General features: G+C 37.2%; 1 protein-coding gene across 1 annotated transcript in view; it reads right to left on the minus strand.

The window, feature by feature from the left end:
• The window catches only part of LOC134662040 (homeotic protein ultrabithorax), a 176,718-nt gene extending 160,535 nt beyond the window's left edge, over window positions 1–16,183 (minus strand). The window contains exon 1 of the mRNA XM_063518306.1: window positions 15,136–16,183. Coding sequence (XP_063374376.1) covers window positions 15,136–15,595 — 460 coding nt within the window. The 5' untranslated portion in view covers window positions 15,596–16,183. The remainder of the gene's footprint in view (window positions 1–15,135) is intronic.
• Between the last annotated feature and the right edge of the window lie 8,772 nt (window positions 16,184–24,955).

Raw genomic sequence — 24,955 nt, forward strand, 5'->3', positions numbered from 1 at the left:
CACGTTATTGATAGAACTTCAAATGGATTGAAAGATTTTACCAACGGCTTCCATTTAAAACTAAATTCGCGAACGATAATCGATTTAGAAATCCAAACTTTATAAAAATATATATTCTATAGCTTCTTTTCTTTCTCTTTAAGTAGTAGATATTCAATTGGAGTTAGCATGGAGTTTTTATTTTCCAATAATTGGTGATTCCTACTGTAGTGGTGTTATAAAGCAGGGATGTTGCGGATGCCGATTTTTTGACATCCGCGGATGCGGATGCGGATGCGGATTTTTAAAGACTCACATCCGCGGATGCGGATGCGGATGTCAAGATAGGTACATAAAAAACGTCAAATATTACATTTTAGTCATTTTTATTACAAAAAACCGGCCAAGTGCGAGTCGGACTCGCGTTCCAAGGTTTCCGTACATTAAGTCCCACTCACGCTTGATTGCTAATTTTTAATAGGTTTTTTTGGCTAATGACTAAATTACCTAGCAGTCTAGCACTTACGCCGATGCTAAGACGTTCCTGTACCGAACTGTTCCACATCCGCATCCGCATTAAATCCGCATCGATTTTATGCGGATGCGGATGCGGATGTTGAAAATAATGCGGAAGTTCCGCGGTTGCGGATGCGGATGCGGTTATTCGCAACATCCCTGTTGTAAAATTTATGACTGCTATAACAAGGCATGAGTCGAATTGGTGATTGGCATGACCAATCCTGAAGCGTTTGTTACGTTATCGTAACTAGGCACATTTGATTGACCAAGAACAGTTTCAATTAACAGTCTAATACATATTTCTAAGAAATGTATGGTATAAAAAGCATTTTTAGACGAGTCAACATGATTTTTAATATACGACTTGCGAGTTTGAGATAGAGATCATAGAGATACACAATTTAGAGAGTTTTATACTTATATAATTTTAAGAGGTAGGTATTTTGTAATTTGACAATAAGAAAGAATGAGGCATTATCCATTCTCGCGATTTAAAGAAACACCTTATCAGTTTCTATAATAACTATAATTGCCTAAAAACGTTGATTAAACGGAAGAGATCATTATCTACCTAAATAAGTAATTACTATACAATTTGTATAATAAGTAAGTATACATACATACACACACTGCATTTAAAATTAATTAGTTTATCAAATTATTTCAATAATTAACTTAAATACCAAGTCAATTAAGTAATTTCAATGTACCGTTAGATTAGCAATTTTAATGACCTAACAATGGACTAGAGCAAGCCTAGCCTTAGGTTATCTATGTAGAGCTGGGTTAGGAAAACCCCATTAAACTCGACTTAGCTCAAAAAGAGGATTCTCTGTTCAATGAAATGCTAGTTTCGGCACGAAGGCCTGTAAATAACGCAGATAAGAGCAAAATATCTTAAACCTTCCGAAAATAATTCGCTAAACCAACTCTTATGACGTGTACAAAAGGTTCACTAACAACGGATATTTTACGACTAAACACGTTTAAATAAAAGTAAACTTTATTATGTTACTTGGAAGGTTGAGATCAGCTTGACGAGGGTCCCTCCGCATTGAAGGAAAGAACAATATGAAATGTACCTCGCATAGCTTACGTGAAATTAATTGTAGTTTCAATTTTCTGTAATAACGAGTACGTGTTACGGAAATTAAAAATGCAATTATGGGTATTTTTAAAACTTGTACACTTTCTGAACTCCTAATACACTTTTTAAGAGCATTGTGTATATGTAGGTACCTATTATACTACTGTATATACCTACCTATAGTTACCTCGATATTTAGAAAATTTACTCGTAATTCTACGAACTTCTCAGGTCTGCCTGTCGATCTGTTCATAACTTCATACCTCGAATTAGACCAATTGTTACCTTGTAGACAACTATGATATTGATAACATAGCATTTTATTAACGTTAGGTAAACTTGTGATCAAAATCTTTGCTTCCTAAACAAGAATTTATAAGGTCTACTCGGGACCTAATAGGCTGCCAAAGCGAATTAGTCTCTATTTGCATACTAACTAGGTTCAGTGTCGCGGCTCCCGCGGGGCGCGCGCGATTAATTGCCTTCAGGATGGCCGCCCATGCGGAGCGAAGCGAAAATGTCCATGAATAAGAAACAGCTCCGAGCTATGATGATGTTTTAACTTTTAACACTTGGAGCTTGGAGGAAGATGCATTTGTATGTTCGTGTCAGTGTAACAATGGGGTTGGCAACTGTCAAAGGTTTGCATAGATGGCGCCATCATTACCATACTACACTACCTACTTACTTAATAAAGAGATCCATTTTGATCACTTCCCTAAAACTGATTTTTTATTATAAACCGAGCTGTTAGCCGGTGTAACACATTTGTGTAACCAAATATTATTTTGTTTCTTTTATACAAACTAATTACCTACTTCCAGTGTAGCGAACAATCTTTAAATTAAATATGTACTACATAGTACAAAAACATATTTCATACTAATTTTTGTAGGTAGTAAACGAAATTTTCCTAACATATTATTACGTCACAAAAAATATAGACCAGTGGTTCCTAACCTGGGGGTAATTACCCCCGTGGACCCCCAAACTGGTATTTTACGGTATTTTACGGGGGTAATAAGCTAACCTAATATAACAATACAACAAACGTACACGTTTTATTTTTTAATTACCATTGGGAAGAGGGCTAAAATCAGGTTCCCTAGATAGTCATAGGGGTGACCGGACTGAAAAGGTTAGGAACCACTGATATAGACTGACCTGGATATTGTTTTTTTTTTTTTTACTTTAATTAAAATTCGCAATTTCACAATGTTATTTTTCCTTAATAAAATAAGAAAAGCCTCTAAAATAAATTCATTACTTTATTTAAATTAATTGTTCGTTCTCATTTTTCAGATATCAAGCAGCAGACTAAGTAAATCAAGATCATTGAGCAGGCGGATAATTTTGATGAAGCATCGCATCGAATCATATCATATCAATGGATGGAGGGTTATCCGATGACGTCACGCGGCCGGCGGGCTTGTGATACTTATTTAGTATCATTTTTTGTTCAGTAAACGAAGATGAATTATAGACTGGTGTATGGGACTCAAGGCTAAGTATCACAAAATTTACAATTTGATACAAAATATACCTAGGTAAGTACATAAGTATGTATGTATGTATATAGTGTATAAGTAGACAAAAATTGTGTTTAACGGTACATACTCGTAATTAGGTCTTAAAAATCTCGGGCCTGTCTTTAGGTATACAAAACTCAACTTCGTTTCGAATCGTAACTTCGGCCCTTGAATTGTAAGAACAAGAACCCTTATTATGTACAGCATAAAATACTATTGTATTCATTATAATAACCTACGGAACTGTAAATTGTTTTGCATTTAATAGGCATTTAAAACTGGTGTCTATGCCGTTAAGTATCACTCAATTATTGAATTTATTCTTCAATTGTTCATTGCAAGTTCTGCTGCGTGCAAACTACATTTTTCCATGTTGACATTTTTGCTTACGAGCTTACGATGTCCAGTGTTACTTTTATCAATTTGAAGCCGCTCAAGCCAAGGCCCAGATTGAGCTGGCACTTATTGATAAAAAGCTAGACGCTGATCTAGCCCAAGTTGACGCCGATGAATCGCAGAGTGAGAGTGAGCGCGGTAGTGTAGCGAGCGGAGGCGCGCCTAGCAACAGAGCGCAGTCTAACGTCGAACAATGGTTAAGTCAAGGTCACGACGAAACTACTTACATACCGCAGCCTGATGCGCCTTATCAGCCACAGCACCGAGCACTGCCATCACATCCTGCACCAGCACCCGTCAACTTACCTATAGTCCGGCAACCCGATGTTCCAAGTGACAGCATTCGAGAACTAGCGCTTACCTTGAAGGATATCATGACGAACTCGTCAGCCAAGCGTGAGGATCGTTTGCTTAGCCGCCTGTCAACGCCACGTGACTTACCGATTTTTAGCGGCGACAGCGTCGAATGGTTGCACTTTAAAAAGGCTTACACGGAATCTACTCGAGTCTGTGAGTTCAGTGAGTCTGAGAACCTGGAGAGACTACGTAAAGCACTGCGAGGCGACGCCAAGGACACGGTCACCGCTTTGCTGATCGGTAACACCCCGCCCGCAGCCGTCATGGAAGCTCTCGAATTAAGGTTTGGCCGATCGGATGTCATCATCATGAACCTTACGACGCAGCTGAAGAAGCTACCTTCGTTACCCACGTCGTACCATCATGACCTAATTGATTTTTCAATTAAAGTTAATAACTGCGTAGCAACAATAGGTGCGCTAAATAAGCCAGATTATCTACGCAGCCCCGAGCTCGCATCAGCTGTTCTAAGCAAGCTACCGAGCACTTTGATTGGCAAATGGACCGACTTCGCATACAAAAGGTTAGATGAAGATCAGCCTAAGTTGACCCTGATCTCTGAGTTTCTTAAACATGAGGCACAAATGTTATCACTAGTTGGAATGGCACAGGTACGTGAACAAAGTAAGCCGAGTGAAATAAAAACTACAGCGAAATACTCAAGTGATAACAAAGTTCGTACTCATCGGCCCGTATTAACAACTAAAGCCGTCGAGGAAAACAAAGATTGTAAATTTTGCTCAAAAGGATTTCACCCGCTGCCAGAGTGCCGTGTGTTCAATCGTGCCATGCGCCGTGATAGATGGAAGTTCATCAAATCTCAAGGACTTTGTTATTGTTGTCTGACGTCACGACACGACAGAGCCACATGCCCCGCGCCCGTATGCGACATAGATGGTTGCGGACTCGCACACCACAAGATACTACACTGGAAGAAGCCTACGTCATCACAATCAGCTGACGCGGTCGTCGACCCGCCGCCCGAGCCGGCCCCAGCGCGGGCTCAACCGCCGGTCCCCGAGCCGGCACCTTCGGCCCCCGACACCGTGGCACACGTTACATCGGATTGTGGTAAACCTTCTTCTGTGGATAACGTCATGGTAAAAGTAGTGTCAGTGCGATTGCGTGGACCTAAAGGTACCGTAAGTACATACGCGCTTCTGGACGATTGCTCTTCTGTGTCCATGATAGACTCTGACCTAGCAGCCGAGTTAGGTCTTAAATGTGAACAACCGCGTTCTATAAAGTTTACCGACGCGTTTGGACTAGAAGTGTACCAGTCAGCTGTACCGACCGTTATCGCTCAGATAAGTGGACAAAACAATAACAATAGTTATAACATTAAGTTGCGTAAAGTGTCTAAATTACATTTACCAGCACAAGATTTATCTGTAATTAACAGTTTAAATTGTAAACGATTATCTCATATTAAGGATTATGTGTGTAAAAGTCGTGTTATACCGCGCATTCTTATTGGGGAAGATAATTACTTTTTAATCGCACCGATTGAAATCATTCATGGTAGTGAAACCGAGCCCTATGGATCTCTGTGCAAGTTAGGTTGGTCAATTCATGGCAATTGTGGTCGCACTCACTCTAACGCTGCCAACGTGTTCCATCTCAGTCACACAGACAGCGAGAATATAGGTGAATTAAATGATTTAATTAAACATTCTTTTTCCCTAGACTCCATAGGAATTTCAACCTTACGCCGTGAAAATAGCGATCATTTAAGGGCGTTGCAGATACTAGAAGATACAGCACGCCTGCAGCAAATTTCTTCAGTAGCAGAGCGCTTATGCTGGCTCATTTGACAGTTTGATTTCGATACGGTTTTGGAATAATACCCCAGTTACTAAAGAATATACCTACAAGTTCAAGTGTCTTTCGTACAGTCGCTATCAGGTATATCAGGTATAGGCTTATTTTATTTTATTATATCGGAACGGCCAAAGCGCTCAAAAATATCTGAGCATGCACTCTAACGCTTGATAATAACAGCTTAACCGCTCCGATTTATCTAATGGCGATTGTACAATGTACCTACGTCACAGCACAGTAGGCTTCACTGGCAAACACGTGGTGAAAAATTGCGGTTGTTTTGACACGGTTTTTAATTTATATTGTCAATTTATTTAATTAAATATTATATTGTTTAAAATACAATTGTATTTACTTAACGCGGCACAAGTCCTCAGTAAAGAATTGTGATTTGATATGAAGAGAAGTTATGAACAAATGGATGTTTTTGTGTTCCTTGTCTTGTCAATTGCATTGACTCATAATGAAAACAGATTTTTGACAAATTGGCATTAGGTATCTAATGTAACCTATCTGAAATTTGGAAAAATACAGAAAATGTAGTATGAAATTTATGTCTCTAAATATGTACATATGTTATAATTACACTTTTGAGTTCCTCATTGAGTTCGTAGACACATTATAAATAATTAAGATTTTCAGTTTTTTACGTTTTGTTAAAACTGTATAACACAGAAAATAATACATTTGGCTTGTTTGGATTACTTTCAATATTCTTAGGTTAATAGCCTTTTTTTATGTCAAGTGCCAAATTGCTGTTAAAAATTAAAAAGCTCTTTACTCTTTTCTTTTAACATAACTTTGATGAGCTTTCTTTCACAAAAATACTGTAGCACCAACAGTCATATCTTGGATAGTTCCAGTTTCATTCAAATCAAACCAGCAATTGTGAAGATTACTGTTTACAGAATGCAAAGTGGGCCTTAGCCTTGCCAGTGATTTCCAGTGCACGCGTAACAACCTAGGATACCTAGGTCACGGCTGGGAACCAGATCCCTAGTGCGATAAATTTAGATTTCCCAACGCTCATGATATTGGCACTGTTGCATGAAATATTCAATGTTTACGTTGTAAAAAGATGTTTATGAATGTGATGCCCTTAAACTTAACTCTACAAGCGCGATAAAACATTTTAGTGCCTTATCTATTCCGACTACTTATCACAATACTATATTAATTATAATTATATTAATACAATATTAAAATACTTAATTAATAGGATAAGAATATTTTTATACATGTTTAATGTTTACCGCTGACACCTTCTTGGTATCTAACTAAAATGAAGTTCAATGGATGTGGTCCAAAAAGTAGATACCTAAGCAAATCTCATAGTTATTTGTTTAGACACAAGTCTGAGTGTTTTTATTTTATAAAAACATTAAACGAGAAACGAACAATAATAGATAGAAATGTAGGTCCCTAAGTAATTTTATTTTATTATTGTACAAATATTTAATTACTTAGATTTTCCACTTCTAATGAGTCAATTTAAAATTTAATTACATATTTAGTAGACAAATACATGACACAAATTATTAAAATACAGATTACAAACATTAACCAAACATACTTAACACAGAACGAAATTCACACACAAACATGCGCTATTAAAAGTGCACAAAATTGATGATTCCACAGCTGCTGCGATGATCGATCTCACCCAAGATGGCGGCGCAGACAGGCGGGCAACGTGCGCATGCACACCTCCGCCGCCATTGCCCGTCAAACCGTTTCCGAATACACATTTTTTGACAGTATTATTTCACTTCACAATGCGTTTTGGTGACGTTAAAGTAAATTAAGATAATTGCAACAGGTTTGCTTTTTAAAGTTAACAACTTCTTTTTGCTAATTGTACATTTTTAGTAGCTTTATCAACTGCGCAATCATAATTTTTTTTGGGATGTTAAAATCAGATTTTTAACACAATGTAGTATGGTTATTTTGCCACAGACGTGTCGGTGCTTTGACGGTTTGTAGAATACTAAGGTTTAAAAAATGCGGTATTCAAAACAGGAACCATAAAACATTATTCTCCCCCATTATTAGTTTACGGATCGCTATTATGTCCATTTTTGTGTGTATCCGTGTTTGTTTTGGTGGTGTGCGGTGGACGGGCCAATTTCTGAACTGCTAATTCTAAAAGGTCGCATGGACATTGAAATTACTATTGTTAATAAGTCCTTTTCATTTTCTATGACAAATTTAGGGTGCCATTGCCGTCTATTGAGTAAGAGTCTTTTAAACTAATGTCTATTAAGGTAATTTCTTTTGTTGAAATTTGTAATGAGCAATTGAAAATATTAAGGTCAAACACCAAATTGTAAATTAAATTTTCAAATTATTAATTTACAGTTAAAGAACAATTAACAATGAATGCGCTAAGAATAGGTATTGTGATTTAAATAACATGGGGATGGTAGAAAAAGATAAGTATGTTTAGGTATTTTTCTAAAATAAAATCAACACAATTTTCTATATTGTATTATTATAAAACCTCTGTAATAATTTATTACAGAGGTTTTATCATTTTTATTTATTTCACTGAACTTTTAGAACGTGCAATTAAAGTTGAGTCACCATCCAGGCGGACCATTTCGTGATTTACGAAGTTTCTACTTATAAGTATAAACAAGAGTTACCTTGTGTTCTTTTAAAATTAATATTTCTATAGTTAGAAAAAAATAGCTACCTAAATTAAAAAACAATACGAAAAAAGTTAGTTAATTCAGAACGTTATGAAGTGAATATTACTAAGTTGGGTATTAGAATAAGTAGGTACCTATACCGAATAATTCATGTTATTAGGTATAGTACTTACATATTTGGTATTTCACACGTGCATATGTATACCAGGCACATTTTTTCTTAGGTATATTAGGTATTATATAAATTTTTTTTTTTAATTCTAACAGAAAATATCAGACTATTTTTACCCACCTATAAATATATAAATCGTTCCTCACCCAAAACTGTGTCCGAATTGGCCTACAGAAAAGTCTTCCTTCACACTTGCACAAAACGATTTCACGCAATAACATTTAAAAAGCAAGTTACCTAGTGATTACAATATCTCATTTCCCTTTAATGAAGGAGCATTTAAATGTTCGGCCTCGAGCATTATTCGGTCGCCAATTTTGGAACCAGTTTTAGAAATTATAGGGTCAGCTCCCAAGGCTGGGGTTAGATGTGGTTAGCGGCTGAAAGATGCAAGCCCTCAAGTAACTTGATTGCAACTGTTGCAATGCAACTTTGTATGATAATGTCTACACGACTGTAAATTGAAAAAATAAATGTTGACTTGATTTGTCTGTAATTTCATTTTTTTTTTTGGTAATTATTTTAGTACATTCGGTAGCACAGTTTTCAAAACGTTTTACAGGATTATCCAGGTCAAAATTTATTGTTTATGTATGAGGTATTGTATTAAAACCGATAAGGTATTTTATTAAAACATACTGAAATGAAAATAAAATGTATCCTAAAAAACATTGTGTTATGTTGTATGAAATAAATATGTTGCGATATGTAGGTATCATTTTTAAACTTAAATAAATTAAATCATTAAATAATTGCTGTTTATCATTACGTTTTAGATATTCAATCAATTTAGTCAGTAGAGTTGAGTAAGGTCAAGTACCTATTGTAAATAATAAATATTATACTTATTATACATTTAGATACTATTTACCTACATATATTTAAATATTTTAATACGCATTTATACATAGTAAACGTCGTAGAGGAATTTTATGCTTGCAACAACAATATTGTTAAAAACAACAATCCTGCGGCCCAAAATTATGTTGATAAAATATTTTTAGGAGTAGGTAATTCTTTACTTACACGCCTTTAAAGAAAATTCATTAATAAAATTGAAGGGATGTTTACAAAAACAACATAACTGCTTAGAGCGGTATAGTACGGCCCTTCTGAGGTGAACTTTTCGCTTCAAACCTTAATCTTTCAAACAAAGGCCATTGTCTCTATTATCGCAAAACCGCTAGCTCCAGACTAGCACGTGCCAGTACAACATTCATTTTGAAAAACAACCGGTATCGTCATAGTATTAAGGTTCAAATTTAATGTCACTGATATTCTAGATATTACGTTTTGGTAGTGTAGGACGATAGACCGCCCCGAAGCGATACGGCACTCATATTATTTTGATACTTAGTGTGGTGTTAAAAATGAAACGTGGTTATTTATTATGTTGTTTTATTAAAATTATTAGCTTGCGGTGGTAAATGTAATAATTTACAAAGATGCAGCTGCAAGCATTGTTATTTTTTCTTAACTTAAAAATACTGTGAAATTAACACCTCTGATGTGATGCCGACGCATAGTGACAATAAAAACACTGATAAGGATTTGCGACCTGACCACTATTGTTTTCCATACCTAAATACAATAGGTTTATGAGAAGAGCGGTGTCCAAGATCCGTGTGCATGAGAAGTGGGGCACATTATTTTATCATTTAGCGACCCTAAATCAGGCTTTAGTCGGTTTCTAATATCGTAACCGTGTGCTTCGTGTTATTTATATAAGTACTCTGCCCGATATTGTTAAAAACTTGACGACCTGCTTACGTGACCCTGGATTATGATTGCATACTGTTTGGATTTTTGTGCGACAGAGAGAGTTGAATAACGACTAATTTAGCTGTCTTTTTCTTGCTATCCCAACTTTATTTGCAACAAAAATCATTTTCACTTGTAATATATTATTTTTGATTGTTGAAACTTATTAATGTTAAATTTACATTATTACCTTAGATTTTGTTATATAGCAAATATACAACGCTTTATCATAAATAACCGTGTTTCATTTTTAACACTACACTAAGTATCAAAATAATATGAGTGCCGTATCGCTTCGGGGCGGTCTATCGTCCTACACTACCAAAACGTAATATCTAGAATATCAGTGACATTAAATTTGAACCTTAATACTATGACGATACCGGTTGTTTTTCAATATGAATGTTGTACTGGCGCGTGCTAAGTCTGGAGCTAGTGGCTTTGCGATAATAGAGACAATGGCCTTTGTTTAGAAGACATGGTATAATAATATACTCCGCCTGGTACTCTCTTCCGAGATTCGCGAATGACCTAACTGTCACTTGCCTACGTCATCATGCTGTTTACAGGTTCTCAAACTTTAAAATGTGGGAGAATTTTAACCAACGGTGAAAATTATTTTAACGGCATTAATTTTAAGTTATTAATGTAGAAACATAGTAAAATAAAACAAATCTATACTGCACTTTTCACTCCTACTCTTACAGTTCCGAATAGAGCAGCCAACCATTTTCGTAACAAAACATTAATTACCAAGCTTACGACGTGAAAAGTTTGGAAAACACTGCGACTGCTGACACTGAGCGAGAAGGAAATAACAATTAACACGCGTTCGACAAGGACGGTCGGTCAGGGACAAAATGGCGGATTGTCAAATATGACAGCGCTATCCTGTGTTGCCAGTAGTGTAAACAGAATTACCCGAACGTCTGAAATTTCTTTCGTGAATCGGAAGATATTGCTAACGAATAATTAAAAATGACGTGTTATTGTAAAATTTAAGATAAAATACATATAAATGAAAATTATTAAATTATAAAGAAATAAATTAACTTATTAACCATAGATATAATGTACCCATGTAACATGTTATGTTGAAATAAAGTGGCAATGTTATTGTGACGTAGGCAAGTGACACTCTGGGAAGAGAAGACCATGTTTTATTAGACCATGTTTAGAAAATTAAGGTTTGAAGCGAAAAGTTCACCTCAGAAGGGCCGTACTATAGACAATTATTTAAGAACATTGTTAATCGTTTCAGGTGTCAACCAGTGTAGTCAGTTATGTTGTTTTTGTAAACATCCCTTCAATTATAATAGTTTATAAAAAAAACTATTTCGGCTTTGATACACACACGCAAATATTTCTTAAAATTATCAACAACATGACTGTGCACAGTAAAAAAAACTTTATCAACTTATTTTTGGACCAACCTATGAAAAATTGATCATATTTTAATTTTTTTTTAAATAATAGTTTTTTTTTAATCCGTTATTTAGCTAGTAGAGCCTGCGCTGACCCGGGCGCCCGTGTCGGAGGTTGCACGGCCGCGGCCCGGCCACGGTTCCGCCGCGGCCTTGTATTGTTTTCGCGGGCCCATTGCGTGCACCCCGAGTGAAATACGGCCGACAGTCCGACTACTTATTTTTGTTTTATTTATTTTTTTAGGTCGTGTTACTTAATTTTATCAAGTCGCATGAGTTATGAGAACCGGGACCACACGCGCGTCGCATTAATTATGCGTGAGTTTACGTGGTAGTGCTAGACTCGAGATTAATGGGAATCCGATTTCGAATTCTAATTCGACTCGAGTTACTCGACCGGCTTAAACTTTTAGTTCAATAACACTTAAAAATATCTAATTAGGATCCGTTTAGAACTAATAATATTCGACTAATCAGAATGAAAGTTATGAGCTACCTTGTAAATGCAATCTCGATAGACATCATGTGGTGTTCTCATTAGCATTCTAAATTCGAAAAAGACAAATTGCGGGATGAAGTTTTTTTTAATTATTTTAGTAGGTACAATCACCTGCAATAATAAATGTTACTCTTCGAAGGCCGCAAAAATATGTGACACGCTCTTATGGCTCTACAAATAAGATCATGTCAGATATTCTGCGGCCTATGAAGAGTAACATATAAGTGACTGTACTTGTCGATTTTTTGTGCACTTCCTGAAGAAAAGATGGCTTGTGAGTATTTGTCGATGGTCAGTGGCACTCAAGTTAATAATAATGCTCCCAAACTAGATCGGGTCGTTGACCCGGCGCGCGCGCTCCCGCCATAACGCGGGCCACTAATATGACGCTTCGTGTTTTAACTTGGTAGAACAATATTATGCTTTATACGATGTTGGTATTATTGACGAAATAAATGCAAAACAGATTGTTTTCAATTTTGATTTGCTTTTATTATTAAATCGTATGCAAGAAATACAAAATTAAATCAATATATTTATAGGAAAATTGTCGACATTTTATAAGTAGGAATTAACTTAAATGTTATAAAATTTTCAGTGTGAAGATTTATTAGTCTTATGGCAATTTTATAGATTTTGGTAAATCAAACTAGACCGCTTTTACAAAAAAAATGTAGACATTTTTAGAAATATTGGGTAAAGTACGATTTTGTTTTTTTCACGTAGGTAAGTACATATATGTATGTACAGTGTATTATGTAATTATACAGTTAATATTATATACTGTATATTTTTTTTATTAAGCAGTATATACCTAAATATTAATTGTAAACATACTCATACATAATAATACGTTAATTTAATAACGAAACCAGTCAATGTAACTGCAGCACACGTAATATGCAGTAAAACTATTTACCTAAAAAAATGTTTAGTCCTTGTAAGCAATGAAAGTAATGACACGAACAATAAAAAATATGTACGGTAGCTCATTTTATAATTAAACGACTACCTATTTCAATATCGTTTCGCTATCATACGGTGTACACTAAATATTTTATGATTTGTAAGTAAATTTAAACGTGTAAATAATTACACAAAATAGTGGTACATATTACTAACATTTCTTAATAAGCGAGTTCACTCTGTTATTATTGAACAAGTTGTTTAAACTAGAAACCAGTTTTATCGGTCTACAAATTAATTTAATTGCTTTAAAAAATTAGGCGGTTGCAATATGTAGGTACATAGTACAGTTACCAAAGGTAACAATTTAAGGTAATTAAAGTAGGTAATGATTTAATTTAAGATTTTTTTTCTCATTTTTAGGATCGGTGCAAATTTCACACAAAGATTCAACCGATTGCATTTGCACTACGCTAACATAACATGTGGTGAACTGTGATGTGTGTGTAGTATGTACATCCGGCTACGGCGTAGCACTGTATCGGACGCGTAGCACATCTTATTCGACTTTCGTAGCATTGCCGCAGTGGATATCGGATCGGAAAATGGATTAAATATTTTACGCTATTAGGCTGATAAGATAAGTACTTATGGATTAATAAGCCTGTCTATAAATACGTATCATGGGCAACGCATTAAACATTTTCGTAAAAATAGTAAAAAATATCAACGGAATTATTTATAAATAGTTTTCAACAATTACATTTTTTTAGTTGATTTAATAGTTAAAGAAAATAGTTAGTTGCCAGATAATATTTAATTTACTGGCTGGACTGATTTGAAGTGGCCTCTCTAAGAAAGGCTATTTGCCATGACCTAATTCAGCCAGTTTAGACGAAACTCTATTTTGATTTATGTCAAATTTAATTGTAAGATTGAGCCATTATAATTTTATGATATTATAATAATTTAAATGTAAAATATTTTTTACATTTAAATTATATTTAATTTCAATTTTAATTTTAATTGTATTTATTAATATGTCAGAAATGTTTTATTTTTTAGGAAACTTAAAATGCCAATTATAAAATTTAATTAGAAAATAGGACCCTTATTTTAAGATTATTATATTATTAATTTATTCGTAGTCGATTTATGTCATCACAGAATGTAATAATTATTGTATGTTAAATAAATAATATGTAATGTTCACACTTAAAAAAAATACTAAGTCACATTGAAGAAACAATGTGCCGAATATGACTCTATGTATATACAGTACTTAGTTAAAAAATGTCTCAACCATGCAATCAATTTCTGTATGCATGTGCTTAGATATAAGATTATTCAAACATAATGTAATAGTCATTGAATAAATAAATGAATGAATGAATGAATGCATTTATGATGTAGAAGTTGTTCCATTTTCGCCAATTACCTAAATCATAGTACCTACGTAAAACAATCTCATCAGCGCAAATAAAATCTTATTTATTAAATTGGCTACTTACTTACTCACGCCATAAAACGAGCATTTATTTTAAACGTTTCAGTAGGTGCGAATTAATAATGTCCCATTCAAATTTAATTTTATTGTTTTATCGTCGATCAGAATTCTTTTATGGGGTCTAATTAGTTGAGGTCGACGTCAATGGCTTAAGATTAATATAAACGACACTCAAGTCTCAAATCTGTCGCATCAATAAAAGTCTGACGAGGGTCGTTCGTTTTATGTGGGTTTTATTGACACTTGAGCCGAGAAATCGGCAACTACCTACCTGATAGCCCGTTCTTATTGGATTCCTACGAGATTCACGGACGGCCCATCGGCTTTCGGGAAGCGCCGTTTTAGCGCTTTTACTTTGAAGATCGACCTATATGGTATGCGGTCGAGTCAATGATTAATTATTGAAAGTTACTAATTTATTTACGATTTTACATACCTAGATAATTTATAATTTTTAATAGACATCAATTATGAAAAATTTTCTTTAGAGATTATATTTATTTTATGAGTTAGCGAGTGAGACTGACCTGCTATGGCCATCCAAGGGTAGAAGGTGTGGTTCGTGGGTTGGTGTTGGACGGGTTGCGCGGCGGCTGCAGCGGCGCCCGGCAGAGAGCACTGGTTGCCCCACGGCAGCGCGCGGCCCGGGCTCGACGACTCGCTGTACCGTGCCTCCGGAGTGCACGCCGCGGGCCGCACGAGCGCGCCCAGCCCCGAGCCCCAGCCCTCCTTGCCGTAACCGTTCTGCTGGTCCCCTCCGGTCTTCGAACAATCCGCCTTGGCGTACTGCTGCTCTCCCGCGTACAGCTTACATGCTGCCGCCACTGACGCATCGTAAGGGGAATCTTGCGGTCTCGGCTGGTGCAACCCGTGCGGCTGGGCGTACGTCAGCCCCAGGGGAAACCCTCTGTACTGGTCTCCGCCGCCGCCCCCCTGGTGCACTCCGTGCGCCCCGTAAAAACCACCCTGCTCAAAGTAAGAGTTCATCTTCGCAATCACTATCGTCACTCAGTTAGAAACACTTATGTCATCGCCGTGATAACGCGACCTCCGCCAATGTCACTCCTAAAATCCGAAATTAATTTTCGATAATTTTATTGTAGTCGTTATACGCTTATACGTCACTCGAGCGTCATAATGGGCCTCGTCGGCGATAAACGAGTTGATGTGTGTTTACTTTTTACGATTATTTTACGACTCGGTAGCGCGTGCCGCGGGTTTTACGAGTTTTTAAGCGGTTGTCACAGTGAGCGCGATCACGTGGTCGGTGCTTTATTTTGGAGCGTGCGAGACGCGGGAGGCGTGCGTCGCGAGCGAAGTTTCGGGCCGTGTTTGAGCGAGCGAGCGTTCACTGTAGCGGCGCGACCCGGCTCTCGCAAGCTACTGACTGAAGCGCCGGCGAGCCACGCCGCCGCGCCTGCCTTCCGAGCGAGCCGCGACCAACACCGTATATTGCGCCGTCCCCTTTTCGCTAATGACTATTAAATATTATCAGTTACGCTCTCTTTTCCCTTTCTTATCACTCCTACTGAACGCACGTGGCCGCATGAAAAACTATAGCGCTTTTATTGATTGCAACCTATTACATACTAGACAATCAAATAAAAATAAACGTTTGCGTTGTAACTAACGAGTCTCGACTCTCGAGCCACTATAAATCATAAGAGCGGAAGCTGTAACCAAGTGGCTACTTAAGTTTATTTGACTTTTATTCTTCTAAACACCCACCCGAGCACTTAAAACGCAAAAAACCCTCCACAAAAGCCTCTAAGTGACTTTACTACTGTCGAGTAGCCGCAAAAGTCGTAAACTCATAAAGGTACAATTAGTGAAACGGGTAGTAAAGAAAAGATTTTACAACCACTTCTCGGTCGGGCCACAATGAGCGCGCAGTATCGTAACAAGGTGCTGAATAGAGTGAGAAGTCGTAAAGATGATTATTATTTCTTCTACTACCTGTTTTTACGAGTGAATGCGCTGTTACGTTCGCGCGAATGGCTTTTTGGCTCGCGCGAGCGAGAGAGATTGTTATCTGTGAACCGCTTAGACGCGCGGTCGGGGCTCGTGGAAATACAGTCGTCTCTGTCTGTCGTGGCGCGTGCAGCGTAGGGCGCACTATCGAAGGGTAAACAATAGCGCATTATCGCTACAGCACTCGCCGCGTCCAAATGAAGTCATCAAACGAATAAATGGCGGTACGCGGCCTGCTCAGAGACTCGTATTTTTATTGCAGTCACCTTTTAAACAAATATTTGCCGATAAAAAGGACGGGATGTGCGGCGGGGATTTTTTCAAGCTGGTAATTGGTCACTTTACTATGATTACATCTATGGCATGAGCAGCCGGTCTTGGGCATGGGATTCTGGTCTATTGAGACATGCCAAACGCTACTCTACTAAATAACCAAGAGCTTAACTACTGAGAAATGTCCTCCATACTTATGTCCTTTTAGTTTGGTTAAATAAAAAAAGCAGGTACATAATAGGTAATTTGCTCTGGCGGCAATGGCTTGTCTCAATAAGACAAGTGTTGAATTATTTATTTAAATGCCCAAAAAGGCTACGCGCATTTTATACAGATAATTCACTGAGCCTGCGACTAAAAAGGCACAGCGAATAGGGTAATTCCGGGGTAGTTGGCCATAGTTTTTTTAGAACGCGATAACGCGATTGACTTTCGAAAATGGAACAAAAAAAAAATATTTCTATTGCGATCAGCTTGAAACCTGTTTCAAAAAAAAATTACAATTGGCCATCTCTCCCGAGGTGTCCGGGAGTGATGACCATTACAGAAGAGATGGCCATGCCACAACTCTTAATTTTAGTAATGTTTATTTTTAATTTTTATTTCCCAAGTACCTTTTATTCTCAAGACCCCGTTTAGGCCACCAAATACCAGCAAACAGCACACACAATGCAATCATGGAGGAGAAGAAGCTCGTGATATTTTTTCCCACATCTGCAATAGTTATCTTTCAAAATTAATTCCATTTTCCTTTTTTATTCGTTATCATGCATAGGGGGACATCGTCACTGATATCTGATAACCTTTGGAATACCTAATTCGTGATAGATTATACATCTTCATCACTGTGTGCCTTCACGGCCATATGGCCATAATACCCCAACTTGAACTGGCCATCTCTCCTTTTTTTCCGGGAGACCACGCCTAAAATCAATAGTCGAGACTCGAGCTTCATTCTTATTTAGGTTAGAACAAAACTACAACCGTATACTTTGCACCAAAAGCAAATAACACCATTAGAATAAGACACTAGCATCACCACCATGATGAACACCAAATATGAACCCTCTAAAAATATTTGCACTAGTCAAAACAATCAACAAGGATTTTATGTACTTCTAAATTTTTTTACTCCAAAATTTTGGCCATATCTTTGCTCCCAAGCATGACGTGAAGCGTACTAAACAAGAACCAGCGACATCTAGCCATCAGAACCATGAAATATTTCGATGGGCAATCTCCCCCTTATGGCCATCTACCCCGGAATTACCCTACTATTTAAATGGCAAAGTGGTGGCCTTTGTATAATTAATATACTTATTAACCAAGCTATGGGTAGGTACCTACATTTTTTTTTGCTATTCACTGAAATTTATTGCCAGGTGTGTGGCACTAACTTTGGACAGTTCAGTTAGTTAACACAAAAACGCACTATGGCATCTGAACTATGGTCATCAAAACTGCTCCGCGATCTTTTCCTAACTGTATGAAGTAAAGTCTATTTTTTTATTCGGTAGACTGAAATGACAGTTCATAGTATGAACATAAAACGTCATTTCATACTATGAAATGTCATTTTAGTCTACCGAATAAAAAAATAGACTTTAGGTTATATATTAAAATTCCTATAGGTATAAACTATTATCTTTTGATCCAATATTGAAAGTTTACTGATTTTTTTGACCTTTGATAATGCGTTGTGGTGGTCAAAAATCGTGGGTTCAAACCCCGGTTGTGCTGTATAGAGCAGAAAAAATCATGCAAAGAAATGCAAAAAGGTAACTAAAATTCGGGAAATATGTACTCACGTGACTTAGTAGCATCTGTCGATCTAAGTACGATTGTAAGCTTGGCTTTACCCCCAGTTACCACAAAATCGCCAATATTGCGAAGGTTATTTCTTTCAAGTGCAGCAGGTGCCTCACTTTAAATACCTATATAAAGTCTATTTTTTTATTCGGTAGACTGAAATGACAGTTAATAGTATGAACATGAAATGTCATTTCATACTATTAACTGTCATTTCAGTCTACCGAATAAAAAAATAGACTTTAGCTAGATAAATAATTACAACAGAAGCTGTAAATAAGCAGGTAGGTACCTATTTATTTTGCCTTCGACTTGGTATAAAAAACCACCCAACTGGGGCACGTATCCGGGTGTTAGGTCTACAAGATTATGTAAAACTGTAAGGCTGCCTTTCCACTGAGCTGAGATGAGAGGAGACATGCAACAAACCTAAGTACCGCACTAAGGTTTATTTGACGAGAAAACAAGATTACAGGGCTTTACTGAATAACGACCAGGTAAAGGTATTTACTTATAGTTTTTCTTTCTGATAGGTACCTAATACCTAACGTACCTATACAGGTACCTGAGTATTAAGTAGGTACTTACTCGTACCTACCTTTATTGTTTTACGGGGCGTAGTTTCAACCCTTAGCAAAATTTTCACTGATCAACTTTTACTAAGGGACCAACCCCGAAATCGCGGAAGTTGCTCAGTAAATACGACTTGTATATTTACCTCGCAAAATAAGGGAATCCTACCCGAACTTAATGGTAGGAACTCGAGTCTTCTCGAGTGGACTATTCTGGTAGACCTGAGTCCTGAATATCTTTGGAGGCTTGGAGCTGGCCGGGTCGAGCAAAGTAAAGTGTAAAGCAAACGAGCAAAATTAACCTTTGAACTGTAGGTTCCTAATTTTAAGACCATAATATTATTATTGTGTAACACGAAGCGCAATAATTGATTGAAATTTAAAATAAGATCAGGTCAGGTCAGTAAGTTACTTATATAATAGGTAATAAGTAAGTACCTTAAATTTATCATATCAGCCGAAAGTCATCCACTGCTAGAAACCTATAGGGATCTCCACAACGACCGGCCGTAGGCTGCTGTCATCCACTGGCTAACTGCGAAATAAATTTGCTGCTTACATTGTTAAATTTAATGATTTAAGTAGGTAAGTACGTACATTACCATTATTAAATCATCGATGTAACGTGACTGTTGGCGACTGGCTGGCGCGCGACCTCCTTCGAACATATATTATTTGTAAAACCTTTTGATTTATAATTGTCAGGGCAGTCTGCCTGTCACCGTGATAATATCAACATCTTTGTGCTTTATTTATTAATTAAAACAATTTATTATATAACGTGTTTCCATCATCTCACCATCTCATAATACACACCCCACCCCATTGGCTATCAGTGACAGACAGCTTTTTGCTAGGTATGTGGAGTCAGATCAAGAAAAGTCTGCAGCGGATTTGATAGCTCACGCAGTGCCAGTGTTATTTTAAACGTCAAACTTCTATGAAATTGTGACTTATAAACAACACTTGCACTGCGTGGGCTGTCAAATCCGCTGCAGACTTTTATTGGTCTGACTCTAGCCGCAGTCGAGTTGCATTAGCAATTGGTGGCTTTTATATATACCTAGGTATAGTTTGTATTTAGGTAGGTACCCAAAAGCTCTCGACTGCGTCATATAATTGGAATGGGGCATTTATATTGGTCTGACAGCCATATTCGAACTTTAAGATAGGTACGTCAAATATTAGATATCGAAACGATATGGATTGGATATGTCAGTGTCAAACAAGCGTTAAGTGACGTTTTTGTTTGAAGAAACGTCACTTTTGACACTGTCATATCCTATCCATATGGTTTCGATATCTAATATTTGACGTAAGTATGTATCTTAAAGTTCGAATATGGCTGTGAGGGCTAAGATGACAATGACAAATGTCAAACGAATAGAAAAAGTTTACCTACCGAGATGACAGATGGTATGAAAAGTCACGTAATCATTTCCATACATTATTTAAATTTTGATCGGCGTTTTCTACCAACGATTGTCACTTGGCTAAGCCCCTGGAGAGAACGGCGAAAATTAACCCTGGCAGCCGGTTTCCGTTTCTTGATTGTTAATACTACATTTCAAGTACTGTATGATCGGCATTCTAACTAAAAGTTAAAGTACCTAACTGTAAAATAATCTTAGACACATCAAATTACTTCTCTATTCAATAGTACCTACCCACCAGGCTCTCAACCACATGTCTCCGGAGAGTACTTGAATTCTTCGGACACATAGCCAGGAAGACTAGAGACAACCTGGAAAAGCTTATGGTCACTGGTTCGGTGGAAGGAAAGAGTAGGGGCCACAGTCCAACGCGATGGTCCGACCAGACCCGTAGACAACATGCCAATCGCTAACGCTCCGTAGCGAACCAAACGCAACTGTCACTATCGCACTAATATAGAAGAGTGAGAGAGACACAGCGATTCGATGGCGAAGCGATAGTGATTGTCACTTTGGCTAGACCGGCAGGTTAGCAAATCGCTATCCATCAAGGTCCATGATGCCTTAGAAGTCGCAAGGGGTCGGATAGGCTGGAAATCTGCGATCCGGAATCATGTGTTAATGTGCGTATAGGAGGTCACGACCATTAGCTTTGAGGAGAACGAAGCAAGGAGGGAAGATATCAGTAGACCCAATTTACGAAGAGGCTACTTTTAGACCTAAACATAGGCATACATAGGACATCTTCAAGCTATTTAAAATACATCAGCGTGAGTCCTTTCTGAATTGAATTGACCCACAAACCCAATCGTAAAATAAATTGAGGGAATTCAATTCAAATTTCCCCAACAACTTATCCTTTATAAACGTGTGAAGAAGACATTTCTCTGACTACTCGTAGCAGAATATTCGACTGATAGAATCGTTGGATTTTATTATCTTTAAGTTGACGTTATTGTGAGAAAGACCATGCAACACGGAATTCTGAATCGACGAGTCAATTTACAAAAAACTGCCATATAAACACCCACGTTCACAACTAGGTATTTGTTTTCTCAAAGGTTTTAATAGATGGCGCCAGCACAGGTTTACTCTATTTCTAGTTTTGTTATATGAGATTTTATTTTAAAAGTTTTGGCAATGAGTGGATTTCCTAATCCGAATTCATATGACCCTTGAAACCCTTGCTGCCAGAGTCGTCTTAAACTATGCTGGGGCCCCTGGGCACATAAGAATTTGGGGCCCTTTTGGAAAATAAAGAAAGCTATTTAAACTAATATTTTTCTACTATGATCTTCTATTTATTACCTATGGGTTAATCAAATATACTGTTACTGTCTATCCTTGGGGGCCCCCTGAGGATGGGGGCCCTGGGCACGGGCCCCGTGTGTCCTTATGGTAAAGACGGTACTGCTTGCTGCAAATACAATACCTATTAACTTTTCCGATTACACTTGTGACCTACTTATTATAATCCCAAAAACTTCACCTGATGCCTCGAAGAACTTCGTTTTGGATACTAACGAGTATAAGCCCCATTCATGCACGATGTCCACTAATCCTTTAGTTCCCACGACCCTTAACACCCAAAAAACTCAAAAAGCGCATTCAAATCCCGCATGGGCGGCGCACGCGCCCATCGTAAACACGATTTTTACTACCACACGGACGCCGTAAACGTCACTCGAATCGCACCGTTTGTAGAGCTCCGTAAACACTCGAACACATTTCGTATACGCCTGCGGGGCTAAACCTACCGCACTGAAACGTATTAACCGTCTATCGATACCATACTTTGTTACACCGTTTTTTACTGCATCAGTATATAAATCGGTAAGTTTACGGTGGTTTGTTATTATGCCGTTCTTCGGACGTTTATTGTCAATAATGACTTGTTTAAAGTATGTTTTAATAGAGATAAAGGAGCGATAGTTTATGTCTTGATCACGTGCGATTCTGTCGCAGTTGTGGCTTTATGTGTGTAATTTGCCTTTTTATTGGCTCATTGGTGGCTGATTGATAAATAGGCGCCATTTGAATACGTGCTCGATGTGTTTGATTGAATTGAAACCTGCTCCTCGGTTAGCACTTGCGGTCATTTTATGATTGATTACAAAGATGACTCGTACCTACCTACCGTTTAGTACCTTAGTTTTTTCAAAGGAACATCAATATGTATATCCTTAGAATTATTTTTATCGCCACTCAATTGCAATTTAAAATACTACACTTAAGCATAATTGTAATTAAACCTTTAAATCTTAATTCCCTCTAAAACAATATTTCTTTAGGAGCTACGTTCGGTGGCGTAGCGACATCTATCGTATAACGCGTGAACTAAATAATTCGGCGTTCCATGCATTTTTATTTAGGGTATTAAGACAATGAAATCAATGTAAGTACCATTGTATCTAAACTTTAAATATATTAGTCTAGTGATTGATTATAAAGTTACACTTAATAATAAAGTAATTAGAGTTAGTGCTGCCATCTCCTATGCACTAGCTACACTAATTCTCTTTCTCAAAGACTCACGTATCAAGCTCGTAAAATATTTTTATGGTTGTACTCATTGTACATTTTATGAATCACAATTAGTCATAACAAATAATTAACACATGTTTTTATTAGAGTTTACTATGAAAACAAAGCTCCGAGAGACACAAATGTGAAATCATAACATTTTACAAGTTAATGGCCCATTACTTACGTGGTTATTATCACAATCAGAAGCCTCTGTAGCCTAAACAGACGGTTAGGTTTATCTGCGAGTGACTCAGCCTTAACAATGCTATAATACTTATTATGTAACATCTGAAAAATAAACATCTTCAACTGCCAATAGAAACGCGATAACACGATCGTAAAACCGGATATTATGGCTTTATTCATCATTTGGTCATATAAATTCATCGAGACACTTGTTAATCGTAAAATAAATCTTATTACACAGTAAGATGATGTTTAAATTGACGACAAGCGTTTTATTTTCATCATAACAATAAAATTTATTTTTACGAGCGAGTTGATGTGGTTTGTGTATAGCGCCATCTAGCGGCGGGGTGCGGGACCGCGTGGCGGCGCAGCGAGCGCAAGTCGTTGAGCTCGGTTTTATGAGGCGATCATGACGCTCCAACGAGTCGGTGCTCCCGTAAACGTGGATTTGCGGTGTCGTTTGATCCAGTTCAAGATTTTCATGGACACTACGGCTATATTATGAGACGGTAAATAAATAGTCGGCATGTTTCTCACATTATTCCCTGTTTTCTAACACGTCATAGTCTAATTTGTCATTGAGATGAATAGGTTGGTAAGGTAAATGTCTCAATGATTGACACCCTAAATTCATTCAGGTGACACTCTCATTTGGCACCTCATTTGAGGCCTGCTGCTAGCATGAGTTGCCTTCTCGCGCGCGACTTCAAGTTTGGACTCGCGCGCGAGAACGCAACTCATGCTAGCCTGTCTGATAACTACCTAAATGAAAACAGAAGATGATATTAATTAACTTACTAATGGGGAAAGATGAAGCACATGCATTTTTGCCCAATCAATTATGTATCAATGATTATAGGAACTAATATCACAAAATAAGTTCAGATCACGTTCACAAAGCTATATGGTGGATCAACTGTTTTGTTTGGGCACTTTTATTGATTGTGGATCGTGGTAAGTACCTAATGGCAACGGTATGTATTTTTGGAGAAATTACCGCCCAGGAAATGTCAGGATTCAGAATATTCCATTTTTTTATGTAAATTGTTAATAACTGTGGTTATTCCGAAAAAAACCCTTTCGTGGCCCACTGGCCCCTTAACTCGCCGCCATGTAGACCGTATTGTAGCTACAGGATATTCTAACCTTCCCACTCCTCTACCCTACTCCAAACATTTAGCTTCTAGTAGGTAGTAGTTGAGGGTTTTAAAAATCGGGGTTATCCCCAAGTCCCGTCCCGTATTCCTGACAAAGCCACTCTCTCGGCCGAATACCGAATATTCGGCGACCGAATATTCGGCATGAGATGCGAACATTGTGAGTCACAATTATTATGAAAACTGTTCGCCAACAAAGCACAACGTTTGCTAAGATATATTTTTTGTAAAACAGAACTAATGAATGTAGTTAGAGTCAATCAAATCACACCCACGATAAAAATAAAATATGTCATAATCAACAAATGCTTTAAAAAAGGGTCTTCCTATTTAACAACTTTCCAATAATACTTTTTAAATATTAAATATAACAATTTTTTTGTATTTTTGTTTTGTAATTTTTCTTTTTAGGTAGGG

The sequence above is a fragment of the Cydia amplana genome, chromosome 2 (genome assembly GCF_948474715.1).
Source record: "Cydia amplana chromosome 2, ilCydAmpl1.1, whole genome shotgun sequence".
NCBI classification, from domain to species: domain Eukaryota; kingdom Metazoa; phylum Arthropoda; class Insecta; order Lepidoptera; family Tortricidae; genus Cydia; species Cydia amplana.